The 15,390-nt window shown below is 39.8% G+C and overlaps 1 protein-coding gene across 1 annotated transcript; it reads right to left on the reverse strand.

Annotated features, from left to right (window-relative positions):
• Positions 1–10,921: 10,921 nt before the first annotated feature.
• On the reverse strand, positions 10,922–15,167 carry LOC115148974 (zinc finger protein ZIC 1). Its single transcript, XM_029691349.1, has 3 exons — positions 13,114–15,167; positions 12,467–12,630; positions 10,922–12,063 (listed from the first exon to the last, which is right to left on the reverse strand). The coding sequence occupies exons 1-3, from the start codon at positions 14,078–14,080 to the stop codon at positions 11,863–11,865; spliced, it is 1,332 nt and encodes a 443-aa protein (XP_029547209.1). The 5' UTR covers positions 14,081–15,167; the 3' UTR covers positions 10,922–11,862.
• Positions 15,168–15,390: the final 223 nt, after the last annotated feature.

The following is a 15,390-nucleotide window of genomic DNA, read 5'->3' on the forward strand; positions in this document are numbered from 1 at the left end:
CAATGACCGCATTTAGCTACACATCAAAGGCAAACGCGACAACATGGACAATGTCAATGCCTCTACAAATCTTCTGTGGTCTAAACTTAATAGCTTGTCAAATTGTACCACTGTCTACAACTGACAATCTACTGGCTGGGGTCTCAGCTAGCTCTATTACTGGGTACTGGCTGGGGTCTCAGCTAGCTCTACTACTGGGTACTGACTGGGGTCTCAGCTAGCTCTAATACTGGGTACTGACTGGGGTCTCAGCTAACTCTACTACTGGGTACTGACTGGGGTCTCAGCTAGCTCTACTACTGGGTACTGGCTGGGGTCTCAGCTAGCTCTACTACTGGGTACTGGCTGGGGTCTCAGCTAGCTCTACTACTGGGTACTGACTGGCTGGGGTCTCAGCTAGCTCTACTACTGGGTACTGACTGGGGTCTCAGCTAGCTCTACTACTGGGTACTGACTGGGGTCTCAGCTAGCTCTACTACTGGGTACTGACTGGGGTCTCAGCTAGCTCTACTACTGGGTACTGACTGGCTGGGGTCTCAGCTAGCTCTACTACTGGGTACTGACTGGCTGGGGTCTCAGCTAGCTCTACTACTGGGTACTGACTGGCTGGGGTCTCAGCTAGCTCTACTACTGGGTACTGACTGGGGTCTCAGCTAACTCTACTACTGGGTACTGACTGGGGTCTCAGCTAGCTCTACTACTGGGTACTGGCTGGGGTCTCAGCTAGCTCTACTACTGGGTACTGGCTGGGGTCTCAGCTAGCTCTACTACTGGGTACTGGCTGGGGTCTCAGCTAGCTCTACTACTGGGCACTGACTGGCTGGGGTCTCAGCTAGCTCTACTACTGGGCACTGACTGGCTGGGGTCTCAGCTAGCTCTACTACTGGGTACTGACTGGCTGGGGTCTCAGCTAGCTCTACTACTGGGTACTGACTGGCTGGGGTCTCAGCTAGCTCTACTACTGGGTACTGACTGGCTGGGGTCTCAGCTAGCTCTACTACTGGGTCCTGACTGGCTGGGGTCTCAGCTAGCTCTACTACTGGGTACTGGCTGGCTGGGGTCTCAGCTAGCTCTACTACTGGGTACTGGCTGGCTGGGGTCTCAGCTAGCTCTACTACTGGGTACTGACTGGGGTCTCAGCTAGCTCTACTACTGGGTACTGACTGGGGTCTCAGCTAGCTCTAATACTGGGTACTGACTGGGGTCTCAGCTAGCTCTACTACTGGGTACTGACTGGCTGGGGTCTCAGCTAGCTCTACTACTGGGTACTGGCTGGGGTCTCAGCTAGCTCTACTACTTGGTACTGGCTGGGGTCTCAGCTAGCTCTACTACTGGGTCCTGACTGGCTGGGGTCTCAGCTAGCTCTACTACTGGGTACTGACTGGGGTCTCAGCTAGCTCTACTACTGGGTACTGACTGGGGTCTCAGCTAGCTCTACTACTGGGTACTGACTGGGGTCTCAGCTAGCTCTACTACTGGGTACTGGCTGGGGTCTCAGCTAGCTCTACTACTGGGTACTGACTGGGGTCTCAGCTAGCTCTACTACTGGGTACTGACTGGCTGGGTCTCAGCTAGCTCTACTAGTGGGTACTGACTGGGGTCTCAGCTAGCTGTACTACTGGGTACAATGGAACATACAATACAGTATGATTGCATGTAATGTCCTCACCTCTAATTTTGAGCTGGTTTTTAATGTATTTTGTCAATCATTTTATATTATATAAAGACTTTACTATTGTTTTTAATTCATGAAAGACCAGTTATTGCTTCTGAGTCAGATTCAACGTGTTCATTGATTTGCCTATAATTATTTTATTTATCCATAAGGGTGGGAAAATATGATGCACAGGTTGTCATCCTTTCTAAGGACACATAAAATGCTTTTTAATACTAGGTGGAGATAAAATTGTAATTTAGCCTTATAGACAAATATATCATCCACACTGTGTCGTCTATGTCTTCCTTTCTGTTACAGGTCTAAACAAGGAACTAATAAGAGCAATTTACTAAATAGGAATATACTACTTGTGTACTACAAAGATACGTTGAAATATTCCAGAATTAAACAGAAAAAGAATATGCTATATCTCGATTCTGCATCCAACATATTAGGAACGTGGGCCAATTTAATATGTGACCAATAAACACTAATCTATCTATTCATGTCATAATAAACATTTAACGCTTAAAATTGGCATCTCCGAATGCCCTGCTAACAATGCAGATGATTATGACATCATCGTTGCATGACTTCCTCCCTTACTAGGACTTTCCGTGGTAGTTATATATCAGAGAACAGCAAAAGATCTAGGCTTATTCGTACACTTCTGATGCGGTCAAGTCAGCTTTATGCACAGCATGCATTTGGAGTTTGACACGCCGCCCAAACTTCAATGCTGCAGCATTAGGCATCTATACAGCGGCTCAGTCTGTCAAATCAACCTATCATGCTCAAGCATTTGAGCAGCTCGCCTGAGACTGAGGGCAAGCGCATGTGAATTGAGGAAGAGAGAAGAAAAAAAATAACGACCTTTACATTCTTCTCTGTTATAAGCTGATATATGGGATTGTTTTAAGATGCTTATACCATAGATCATTTAACTATTTTCACTTTGAATTGTAGGACCCATTTAGGTACAAAGAAATATAAAAACATGATTTGAAAAATTATTTAATTTGGCCTTTAATACCAAATCCCATAGAAACATATTGAATAACACATTCATAAATTGCAACAACAACAACAAAAAAGACAGTCAAAAAAATAAATCACAAGGAATAAAGTTTTGAAGTGTCTGTCCTATATCTAGGAGATTAAAGAAAGATCAGGAAACGTTTTTTGTTGTTTTTGTCAGATATTTAACCCCTTATTTGGGAAGGCACCTCCATACATCCATTATTTGGAAAATAACAGAAATCTACCGGAAGTCAAGAGGGTCATACTAGCAATTCCATATTAGAATGGAAATTTGGCATAGCATTTTACTAATTTACACAATATTACTAAAATTACTTAATCTGATTGAATAGCTTTTATAGATATGTAAGCCTTGTTTTAATAAAGAGTTTGATGTCAAATTTGAACAAATTATGGTAATGTTGTATGTCCAAACATAAATATTCAATTACATTGAAATGTATGGGTTTTCAGGTAATGTAGGCTATAGTGAAATGTCACTCAATGTCACTCAATGTCGCTTACATATCAAATGATCCAGGTTCTTCCATCATGGTTCCCAAATGTTCAGACATATCAAATGATCCAGGTTCTTCCATCATGGTTCCACATGTTCAGACATATCAAATGATCCAGGTTCTTCCACTGTGGTTCCACATGTTCAGACATATCAAATGATCCAGGTTCTTCCACCATGGTTCCACATGTTCAGACATATCAAATGATCCAGGTTCTTCCACCATGGTTCCACATGTTCAGACATATCAAATTATCCAGGTTCTTCCACCATGGTTCCACATGTTCAGACATATCAAATGATCCAGGTTCTTCCACTGTGGTTCCACATGTTCAGACATATCAAATGATCCAGGTTCTTCCACCATGGTTCCACATGTTCAGACATATCAAATGGTCCAGGTTCTTCCACTGTGGTTCCACATGTTCAGACATATCAAATTATCCAGGTTCTTCCACCGTGGTTCCACATTTTCAAATTATTTTAAAGTTGACCTTAACTCTGAATATTGTTGAATTGACCCCATGGGTCATGAAATGTGGTTTAAGGGGGGGAATCAGCAGTTTCTACATTCATTTGTGTCTTATAAATGTATGTGTACCCAGTCTCCAGTGGTGGGAAAAGTACCTAATTGTCATACTCCAGTAAAAGTAAAGATACCCTAATAGAAAATGTAAATGTGAAAGTCACCCAGTAAAATACTACTTGAGTAAAAGTCTAAAAGTATTTGGTTTTTAATGTACTTAAGTATCAAAAGTAAACTTGAAAGAAATAAATCATTTCAAATTCCTTACATTAAGCAAACCAGACGGCACCATTTTCTACTTATTTTTTATTTTTACGGATATCCAGGGGCACACTCAAACACTCGGACATACGTTACAAATTAAGCATTAGTGACTCCGCCAGATCAGGGCAGTAGGGATGACCAGGATGTTCTCTTGATAATTTTCCTGTCGAAACGTTACAAGTACTTTTGGCTGTCAGGGAAAATGAATATAGTAAAAGGTAAAAAAATATATTTCAGAATGTAATGAAGCAAAAGTTGGCAAAAATATAAATAGTAAAGTACAGATACCAAGAAAACGACTTAAGTAGTACTTTGAATTATTTTTACTAAAGTACTTTCCATAGAGTGGTCATAATAGTTTTGTAGGCCAAAACATTCGGATGCTAAAGCCGTTTCCGTGAGAACACTGATTTTCGAGATGTCTCGTGGTCTGACAAACACCACTGTAGCTCGTTCACATTCCACCACAGATGCGGAAGGCCGCCATAAAAGCCAATTTATGCTTGATCCGTAAATGTGGTCCGGAGGCTCCATATGTAGGGTGTGACGTAATTGCGGAGCCTCCAGAGGCATGCAGAGGCCAAACTGAGTTCCATATCGCATTGCCGTGCGCCTCCCAAAAGTTTTAACAATGCAGAGGGTGGTTTATGGTAGATGGGGGACGGGCGGGAGGTCCTATATAAACACAAACTCATTTTAAAGGCGCTACATGGTCAATATGACATCTGCATTGGCTGTACAGCATGTACATTAATACAGCCTCTGCAGACGTCAGGGCTTTCATACTTTTTGCCGAGCAGTGCAGACCTGTTGTGAAGGAAGTTGTCAAGGAAGTGAGTTTGTGTTTATACAGGATCTCCCGCCCTAACCTACAGTCAACCAATCATGTCAATGCAGAGCTATATGGAGCCCTCCACATTGTTACAATATTTTGGAGGTGCATGGTGGTAAACGGAGCTCGATTTGGCCTTTTTTATGCCTTCAGAGGATCCGTAATTGTGCCACACACTTCCTATGGAGTCTCTGACCACGTTTTCAAATCAAACATAAATGGACTTTTAAGGCATCTGCATATGCTTCCCAGCTGAAACAGTTCTCAAGTGTTTGTGCGTATATTATAATGTCATTTTGTGACGTTTGTTCATTTTGGACTTCGGTGAGGGTATTTTTGGCTGTTCAGGGCACACAAATTTTTTTCTGGAGTCAAGCCGATGTTTCTACGCCCTTTGTTGGTGATTGGGCAACAGTTGTGATTCTTCAATGTCTTTGTTGTCATTCGACGTGAGATGACTCAATTTCATGCACATGTTTTCATTTTAGTAATACTGCACCAAACATCTTAGTTAAATTAATCTAAATTAATGATAGATTTCTTGAGTTATCTTACATTAATTCATGCTATTTTAAGGAAGTGTATACTAACTACGGTGTCTCAAGATGGACAAACAGTACTATTGCTGCTTTGTTCTTGTTCTTTAAAGGGAGTATGAAGCACACTCCTTCAGTTCAGCTAGCTGAGTTTGGCAAGGCGCCGTCCCAAACTGAAGCATGCTGACGCCTATAGACAGATGAAGTGGATTGAGACTCGGGCCCATGCAGCAAAAAAAAAAAAACAGATATCTCTTGTTTAAACGGACAGATTTTGATGGGGATAAAATAAAAAAAAATTGGCCTACTTATATCCATGCACTGGTGTGTCAATAGACTCTAAGGGGATTTATATAACATTTAAAGGAAACGTTACGTAACTAGAAAAAATATAATTGTAACTCCATAAAGATAGTAAGTACATGGAAAGAAAACCATGGAGATGTGAAGGGTGCTTGGCAGCGGCTCTCTGATTTATAGAGCTGGATGTCTTGGTCTGCATTGCCTTGATTGATGATAGGAAACAAGACTGAAGAGAGAACAACACAGTAACACACATAACCTTAGCAGAATAATAATAATAAAAACAACAACAACAATAATATAATAACAATAATAATAATAATAATAACAACAATAATAGCAACAAGAACAATAATAATAATATAATAACAATAATAATAATAATAATAAAATAATAACAATAATGATAATAATAATAATAATGCACATTTCCGCCAAGGTTTTTTTCATCCGCCTGAAAGAGCCTGTTTTGACAATGAATTTAGAAGTGGATATGAAAAAAAGATTTACTTGAACTGGATTGGCCACCTCACCCCCCCCCCCCCCTACATTTAAATCATGTGTATAGTTTTGTTTTTCTGCAGGTCATTGTTGTGGCACTCTCACTTAGAGGGCTGTAAGAAAACTACAAATCTGTCACCACAGATATGGAATTAAAGGCAGCAATTCAGTTGGTGAGGGATTAATATTGCACAATTTCTTGTTACTAGAGACCATGAAGAGTAGGAATCTGAAAATAAATAGTTAATCAATTTTAAAAGACTAAAAAGCAATAATTTTGCAAAAATGTGCTCAACCAGGCAGTTGGTATGTCAGTAAATAGTACTGTGGACTAAGAATAGGGTAGTTTACTATTTCAAAAATACTTATTTTGGGGGAAAAAATATGATTGAATTGTTGACAACACAAATTAGTTAAAGGGGAAATCAGCAGTAGAAACAAAAACAAACCCCATCCCCATGCCTGGGTTAGTAAAAAGGGATGGGGCAGGATAGACAGAGGTATGGATGCAAGGATTAGCTATCCATGTTTAACCATGTTTTGAGACTATATAGTATTTTGTTTGTTTACATTTACTTTGTTTACAAATATTGGAGTAAAACAAGCTTAGATTTCTGGTTCTGATGGGGTCCCACAGTTGAACTAAGCTTATGAGGAATTTATAAGTTATATTCTTCAAGAATCAATGGGTAAATATCATTAATTTATAAGTTCAAAAATTGTATGTAGAAGTTGCTGATTGCCCCCTTAAACCACATTTCATCACCCATGGGGTCAATTCATCAGTATTCAGAGTTAAGGTCGACTTTAAAATAATTTCTATTAATAGTGATTAAAAGAAATGCACTTTTTCAAATATTATCTGAAAACCTAGTGTGAACTAGGGTGGAAAACCCTGGATCATTTGATATTTAAGAAAACATTTGGAGTGACATTGAGTGACATTGCACTATAGCCTACGTTACCTGAAAACCGTTCATTTCAGTTTAATTGAATATTCATGTTTGGACATACAAAATTACCATAATTGTTTTGAATTTTGACATCAGTCCTTATTAAATAATGCTTACCTTTCTATAAAAGACATTGAATCAGACCTAAAGTAAATGTTGTAATATTGTATAAATGAGTAAAAATGCTATGCAAATTATCACTCTAATATGGCATTGCTAGTATGACCCTCTGGACTTCCGGTAGAGCTCTGTTATTTCCCAAATAAACATCAAGTTGAAAATAGGTACTATTGGAAGTTCTTATTTGAGTTGTCAGTAATAGGAATTTAGGTGAAATCATTTGTTCAACGTTTTTCAAAAAGAGTCAGTTGAAGGGTTACAAATTGTAGACATATCCCATAAGGTAACCCGAATAAAAAAAAGCGTTCAATCAAAAGATCAATTGTCTATTGGGGCAAATCAGCGCAAAAACAAGGTCAGCATCATCAGTGACCATTTTTGGAGGAAGAAAAAAACATAAGACTACCCTAAACCATTCCAAATCAGCATGTTGTCTTACGGAGTATATTATTTAACGTAAATATAATAATAAGGTCAACGTTAAGAGTAGCTTTAAGAGTAAACGTTTCCCTTATTCATTTAGTTAACACTGTGAGGAACAGATATGAGGCAGACATGGGCACGACATTCATCAAGTGGCACCAGAGCGTTCCGTCTCTTCTCCGGTTACACGCAGTGACGCGTCAGTCCCTCCATGTACTGCCGGGGTCAACCAACACAGACTACTCACGCGTCAATCCCTTCTTAATGTACTGCCGGGGTCAACCAACACAGACTACTCCACTCAGTGACCGGATACTAAACTAACCCTGCCTGTAGACTGTTAACTCCACCATTAACTTCACATCTACACTGATATTCTCATCTGACAGATTTCAGGAACGTTTCGGCCATATTCAAGTGCACATTAATTTAAAAACTATTTTCCCAATCAGAAAAAAAAGTTATAATAAATTAAAACCCAAAAAATTATTTATTAAAAACTTAGTTTAGAAGGTGAAATATTAAGTGATATTATTATGAAAGATATTGGCTAATATTATTGGAGAAAGGATGCAGTTAGTGCTAGCTAACTGCAGTGTTCAATATGATGTATTATCCGTTTGGTATTGGCCTATTACTGAAGAATGAAACGTTGATTTCCAATAACTTCTAAAGGCAATATTTAACGTCCATGTCCAAATTTGATCATACTGTAATTTTCAACAACATATTTGGAGCAACCTGTGTGTTGGAATAACATGTGTGTTAAAGGTATAAGGGATATATATCTATTATCATTGACCAAATATTTTCCTCTAGTTTTGAATATAATTCATAGTGCGTTCATTAGAACGTGAAAATGCGCATTTATTTATATCATAGGAAGGAAAGCAACATACAGATCTCGAGATTGGTTTACTGGCTACTAGCACAAGTAATAAATATTCATAGAGAAGCGAGGTGCGCTGAGGGCTGGCGCATGCGCTCTTCTACTGTTGTAACTGCAACTCTGCTGTTTTCAGGTTGTAGCGACTGTTATTAACAAATGTCAGATACAGTCAACTGAACAAATGAAGTCAATGTGAACCAAACTGAAACGATAAGCTTTCCTTATGTTCTAGGGTTCATAAGAGCCCCGTGCGCGCCGTGTTGGCTACACCGTCTGTCATTCAGACATCTTTACATGGAGACGCGAAGATTTCCATGTCAGCTATTTTGTAAATGGAGAATCTCAACTATGGATTTTTACCAGTGATATATATTTCGTTTACATTCCAAAAAATGTAAACCAAGTGTTATTAAATGAGCCGTAAACACATTTAAAATACATAAATAATATAATTGACATTTTACATAAAACAGACACATTGTCATTTGGTATTACAGAATAAAAGTCAACAAAGAACATTTGAAAAGAGGAGAAAAAAAAGCGGGGATTAAAAAAAAAGTTATTATAGTCCTATTGTGTTAATTTTGTTGTTAGATTACCACGATTAAACATATTGTGTGATTGTTAAGGCACCTCTTGCATTATTGCTAGTTAGAGGATTAAACCCTGTCCCTATACAAACCACTTGAACTTGAGAAACCTAATGGAATCTCTGAATAGACATATATTTCTGTACTGTCTGTTTGTGTGGCAATTATATTTGTACATGGGAGAACCAGGTGGTCTCCCAGTCCTTCAGGACACAGCGTTTTTAATTCGGCCTCGCCATGTACTACATGTGTTGCTTCGTCAAGCCAGTTGTGTGATGTTATAAGCTACGTTATGTTTTTGGTAACATCTAATAACATTACAAAGTTACATTTTAGGCCTATATATATATATATATATGTGTATGTGTGTGTGTGTGTGTGTTTTATCTCCATAGGACATTTAAGACCAGAGTCGCTATTGATTTATAGCTCTGCCTTCTGGCTTTGTCCAAAAAAATAAAAAAGAATAATAAATGCATGAAACGATAAGGACAGGTCTTTTCAAAACAAAATGAATCCCATTGTATGAATCAAAACATATGTTTGGATATACAGCCTCCGTAGCATTTCTATTGGGTCTAACGGTGCGTGAATGAAAACGTATCAACACTATAACCTAGATAGATAGTGTTAAATAGAGTCGAAAAAAGTCACTTTAGTGCCATCATTCATTTATCTAAAAAATTAATAGCCCATGCAAAGAAAATATGAATACATTTCAAACAGATCACCTCAGATATCATGCATTTCCGCCAATCCAATCACACACACACACACACACACACACACACACACACACACACACACTCTCTCTCTCTCTCTCTCTCTCTCTCTCTCTCTCTGTGGACTGTGACTGATGATTGATTATCATGCAATACTACATTGTTTGCAGTCTATTTAGCTTCGGCTTTTATTTTAGAATTGTTTCATTTTTCGTCCGTTCCAATGTGTCATGTTGTCAGCTGTAGACTGACAGATCTACGGGAACATTGTATTGTGTGTCGCCTCGCCCAGCGCACTGGCAGTGTTAACCACGCAGGCCAGGCTTGTGATCACTGGCGTCTCTGTCTGTTGACGTGAACCCTGCCTAATGGTCCGGTCAACCAGGCTGCATCACGGAACAAAGACTACAACACTGACTCGAGAAGTCCCAACACTTCCTCAACACTAGACTATGGCATCCATCCGACACAGCTAGCTACGGAGAACTAAATAACATCGACAACAATTAAAGTAACAACATAAAACTATTTCGTTTACTCTGACTGAGAAGTAGAACTGTCACGTATTTATCTTTTCGATTCTCACATTACTCGAGGGCAAGGGCTGGGATGTTACTTTTTGGATAAAAAGGGGACACAGGAACAGGGGAAATCGAATTACTTAACATTAATTCGTATTACTGAATTTGATTCTGCAAGCCTAAAAAGGCAAGCATGATGCGATTTAGAATTCTACGCTTTGATAAGCGTATAATGCATACGGGTTTTACCCTAATAAGTTGGTCCAAACACGTCCCCTTATTGATGTGTTGTGAAATATTTTAGTCATTTTAATTCTTTAAGCCTACGTTTAGTATTATAATTAATTTGTTCTTCAGAATAACTCGTGTGTAATGGTTTATTAATAAAGACCTAGTCATCTATTTACGTTTTTTGTTTTTGTTATGCATGAGTGAGTGTATACAATGATAATCACACATCATTCATTGTGATATTCAGTCATAGGCCTGTTTAAACAACATATAGGCTATGAGAAACAAAACAAAAAAAATATGGAAAGGCAAATAGTTGGCTGTAGTTTTAATCCTTTAATATAGTACGAAATGTAACCAAACATTTTTTTTTTGCAAACTAAATTTTACATACTAACGCAATTTCTCCATAAATACCGATAATTTCTAACATGTGTTACCCTTTTTACATGCGGATAAATATGGAAAATTTAGCTATTTACATGTAGGTAATACTTCCTTGACATTATCAAGGTAATGAACAAATAGTTGTTATATTTTTATCACGAAGGCCTACATAAACAGACGACACGGAGTTTCAGGCTTTCACTATACACGATTTATCGACATGACATTTAAATAACAGCAATGGTAAGTACTGTGCTACTCCAACTGGACCGTAGACGAAATGTTGCACCAAATACAAAAAAAAGCACATTAATAGACTAATAGTCGGTAAGGTCGATATAGTGGAGACGGTAGTTATACTGAGTAATTCACATTGGGGTACACATCAACTACAACATTCTGTTTCAATCAACACTATTCATCGCAATATTATTGTTAAAACCATTTCATTTTCCATATATCTAGGGACCACATTTGCACAAATCCGTTAAACTGTTATATAAGTATTTACAAAATAAAATATTACATTTTTTGAACTGGGAATCTTTATGTACAAAAAAGAAAAAAAAAGAAAAAAGAAAAAAGAAATCAGGCCACGAGCCGCAGATTGCATGCATTGTGTTGCAGTCTTTCAAAAAAGAGGCAGGAAAAAAAACGAAAAAAATGAAAACGTTAATATCTTGGTAGCTGGCTTTGCACCTTGTCCATGCATCTCTCTCTCTCTCTCTCTCTTTCTCTCTTTCTCTTTAGCCGTTAAACCAACCATTTTGGCTTCATCGTTTTTTTTTCTTTCTCGGTCCTCGTGTTATAGGCTGACTTTCTGCAGTCTTTGATTCCAGTCCTATTTCTGCAGTCTTTTGTGAAAATATTTTACACGTACCATTCATTAAAATTTGACGACAGCGTGGTGTGGTGATTGGTCGTGTGGTGCACTGTCGAGGCTGCCGGCGATATGGAACTGGAACTCTGGTTCTCTGTGGACGGGGACACGATGGTGGGCGGCGTGGACGACTCGTACCCGGAACTGGCCGCTGGCGACGGTTGAGGTCCTTGCGTGGTAGCCTCGTGAACCTACAAGACAGTGAAAAACAAAACTTAACATTTTACAGTGTTGAATTCATAGACTTGCATGCTTTCTAGAAATATGCAAGCTTCCAGTTTGATTCTCAACTGTGAGAATAAGAAATAATAATAGCCTAAATGTTCACGATAAATCACTTTAAATATCCAAACATTAAAATGTAGGATGCAATCTTTTGGATATGACAACAGAGAGGCTTTATGAAGACACAACAGGTAGTTGCATTTGCTACATGGCGTCTCCCTGTTGTTTCTGTGTTCGTGTTTGCTGGAATGTAGGCTACGCAATGCATTGTTATGCATGCACTTTCATTCTCCACGGGGTGTAGGAATTAAAAATATACATTATAAATAAAAATGTAATATAACATGTAAAAGTAAACCCAATATTGACCTTCATGTGTTTCCGTAGAGAGCTGGGATGTGTGTAGGACTTGTCGCACATCTTGCAGAGATAAGGCTTGTCAGAAGTATGGACGTGCATGTGTTTCTTCCGGTCGCTGCTGTTCGCAAACCGCCTGTCGCAGCCATCAAACTCACACTTGAAAGGCTTCTCACCTAAAAAAAAGAAATTTTTAAATGTTACACAATGAAAATATAAATACGTACATATTCCCATTTAACATGAACATTTCAGTGAGGTGGGGGAATTTAGGCTACCACCACATTGAATATGACAGAACATTATCTTCAGCAATATTACAGCATTCGTTTTTTTTTCATGGGCTACCAAAATATATTAAATTGCTGTAGGCTATGTATTCAGACATTCCTGTTTTGTTACGATGACATGTTTACTTGTACCACTAAGATAAACAATACAACAGCATGTCACATTGGTCCTATTTCACTACCTATTGCATTCTATTCATTTAAAAGGTACAGAATATAAATACTAGGCTGTAGTGGGAACATGACTAAATAAAGCAATTTGGTAATATATGAACAATAGTATTTAAACAAACATAATCAAAACATGAAACATTTATTACGCAAACAGCTTTTTGGAGTTGATATTGTGATCATGCTTTTGATTCTTACCAGTGTGTGTCCTTTTGTGGATTTTTAGATTTTCCGATCGGGCAAATACTTTTCCACATCCGGGGAAGGGACATGGGAATGGTTTCTCTCCGGTGTGTACTCTGATGTGATTTACCAGTTTGTATTTGGCTTTGAACGGTTTTCCTTCTCGGACGCACTCTTCCCAAAAGCAAATATGGTTTGACTGCTCCGGTCCACCGACATGCTCCACTGTCAGGTGGGTCACGAGCTCGTGCATCGTGCTGAACGTTTTGTTGCAAGCCTTTTTGGGATTCGACAACTGTTCGGGTTCGACCCACTTACAGATGAGCTCTTGTTTGATGGGCTGCCTCATGTATCGGAAAAAGGCCCCTGCCCCGTGGTGAGCCGCCATGTTCATGTTCATAGGGCCATAGCCATGCAGCTGGGAGGAGGCGTAGTGGTCGGAGCGGGGGCTCGTAACGTGGGCATACTGGTCAGCCCGCCCGTACATGTCCCCGGTAAAGCCTAGGCGCATCTGGCTATTGACGACATTAGAAGACGCATGACTGGCGGCTTGCTCGTGGAGTCCGGGGAAGAGCAGGTGCCCGGTTGCATCGGAGTGTCCATGTGGCCCTGCAAAACTTCCCGCTGCGGAGGCAAATAGGCTGTGCTGCGCGCTGGTTGCGTCTCCGAAGCCCCGGTTTCTGAAGAGAAAGTCCCGGGTGGAGTTGAACGCTGCCGTGGAGTAAGAACTGACGTGTGTCGGGTGGTGGTGGTGACCCAGGGCGGCAGCAGCGTAACCGGGAGCCTGGGAGGAGAACGCCGTCTGCCCGGAACCCAGGTCATGGGAACTGTGGTTGATTTTAAAAGCTCCCATCCCGTCTGCGAACGGATTTATCCCCAGAGCCACTTCTCTTTCTGTTACTTCGCCTGTTGAGTGATGCCTTGAGGAGCCGAACGTAGTGACTCCTATAGCGGGGTACTGGGGTCCTGCATCCAGAAGCATCTTCCGTCAGTCTACAACTCAATGAGGCAACTGAGAGCAGGAATTAAAAATCATGCACAGATATTCTTCTGACCTCTATACCTCTCTCTCTCTCTCTGCTCTGCTCTGCAAAAAAAAATATCTATCGGACTTTACTGAGCTGAGCAAACTCCAATCCACATATGTTCTATTTACCTAAAACAAGAATGGAATGTTTCCTCTCATCCGATCCACACGCGAATCATGGAGGCTACAATATTGTATTTTGCCGTTTCTTTTCCTGTGGTGAAACTTTCACCTCCTCAGTCAGGCGGTGAGCAGTAGACTGATAGTCGCAATCATTCCTGCAGATAAATGAATTGAAAAGACAACACAGTCCACCTCTGATGAATGGAGAGGAAGGGGTTGTGGGGGGGCAACATGTGACCCGGTACTCAGACACTCATTGGAGGATACCCAATCCCCCCTACCAACGTTCACCCACCAAATAACAATCCGCGTGCGGTGGCCCCTCTCCTATTGGTCCGTGTGCATCATCAATCCCAGGTATTGTGAGATTGCTGACTGTGGTTTTGGTTAAACGGCTGAATAACACAAGAAAGAAAGTTTGAGAGAAATATAAAAGCAACAATAGACGGTGTGAAAAAATGTAGACAGTCGTTTGGCTATTCAGTCACACTATACACTGCTTAAAAGTCAAATGCGTGCATGTTCCTCTACAACTAATGCATAGCAACAACCATTCTCTCTATGCAATATTAAAATACACTTTCTCCGAGCATTTAAGTTGTTTGCAAACTCTGATGTGGAACATGGCCATTCGGCTGCACAAGAAGTCAATGTGTCGCTTAATGTTGTTGCGCAATCTTTCTCTGACAGCGCAGAGACTGAGAGGCAGTATACTACAAAACTCTTTGTTGTTGATCCGGGCCTTTTTCTTCTTCTTCTTCTTCTTCTTCTTCTTCATAGGACACAAGTTGAGGGAATGACGATGGCGGTGTCTTTGTAGATTTCCATGGCGATCTTTGGATTCAGGGAAATGTCCGGCGGATGAGAGGGGAACAGAAACGAACACTCACCCTCCTCCTCTCCTCTCCGTTCAAGTGTGAGTTATGAATACGCAACAATATATTACGTTTTTCTAACGTTACGTGGGAATCCTACAACACTACCCAAACGTCAATATGTGACAAGACATTAAACAATAACATAAGGCAACAATGACATGAAAATATGACTAATAATAAGTATACATGTACCACGATACAGCGCGTCTATATTCATTTGTCAGATCAGGTAGGCTAGAGGTCTATCTCCACATAGCAATCTAA

The sequence above is a fragment of the Salmo trutta genome, chromosome 2, assembly GCF_901001165.1.
Source record: "Salmo trutta chromosome 2, fSalTru1.1, whole genome shotgun sequence".
Taxonomy (NCBI): Eukaryota; Metazoa; Chordata; class Actinopteri; order Salmoniformes; family Salmonidae; genus Salmo; species Salmo trutta.

Bases quoted from the DNA above. Each gene is read 5' to 3' on its own strand.
- LOC115148974 (XM_029691349.1), bottom strand. From the start codon at position 14,080: ATGCTTCTGGATGCAGGACCCCAGTACCCCGCTATAGGAGTCACTACG. The intron at 12,631-13,113 runs GTAAGAATCAAA...TCTTTTTTTTAG, and splicing joins CCACAAAAGGACACACACTG to GTGAGAAGCCTTTCAAGTGT. The intron at 12,064-12,466 runs GTCAATATTGGG...ACTGTCTTGTAG, and splicing joins CTCTACGGAAACACATGAAG to GTTCACGAGGCTACCACGCA.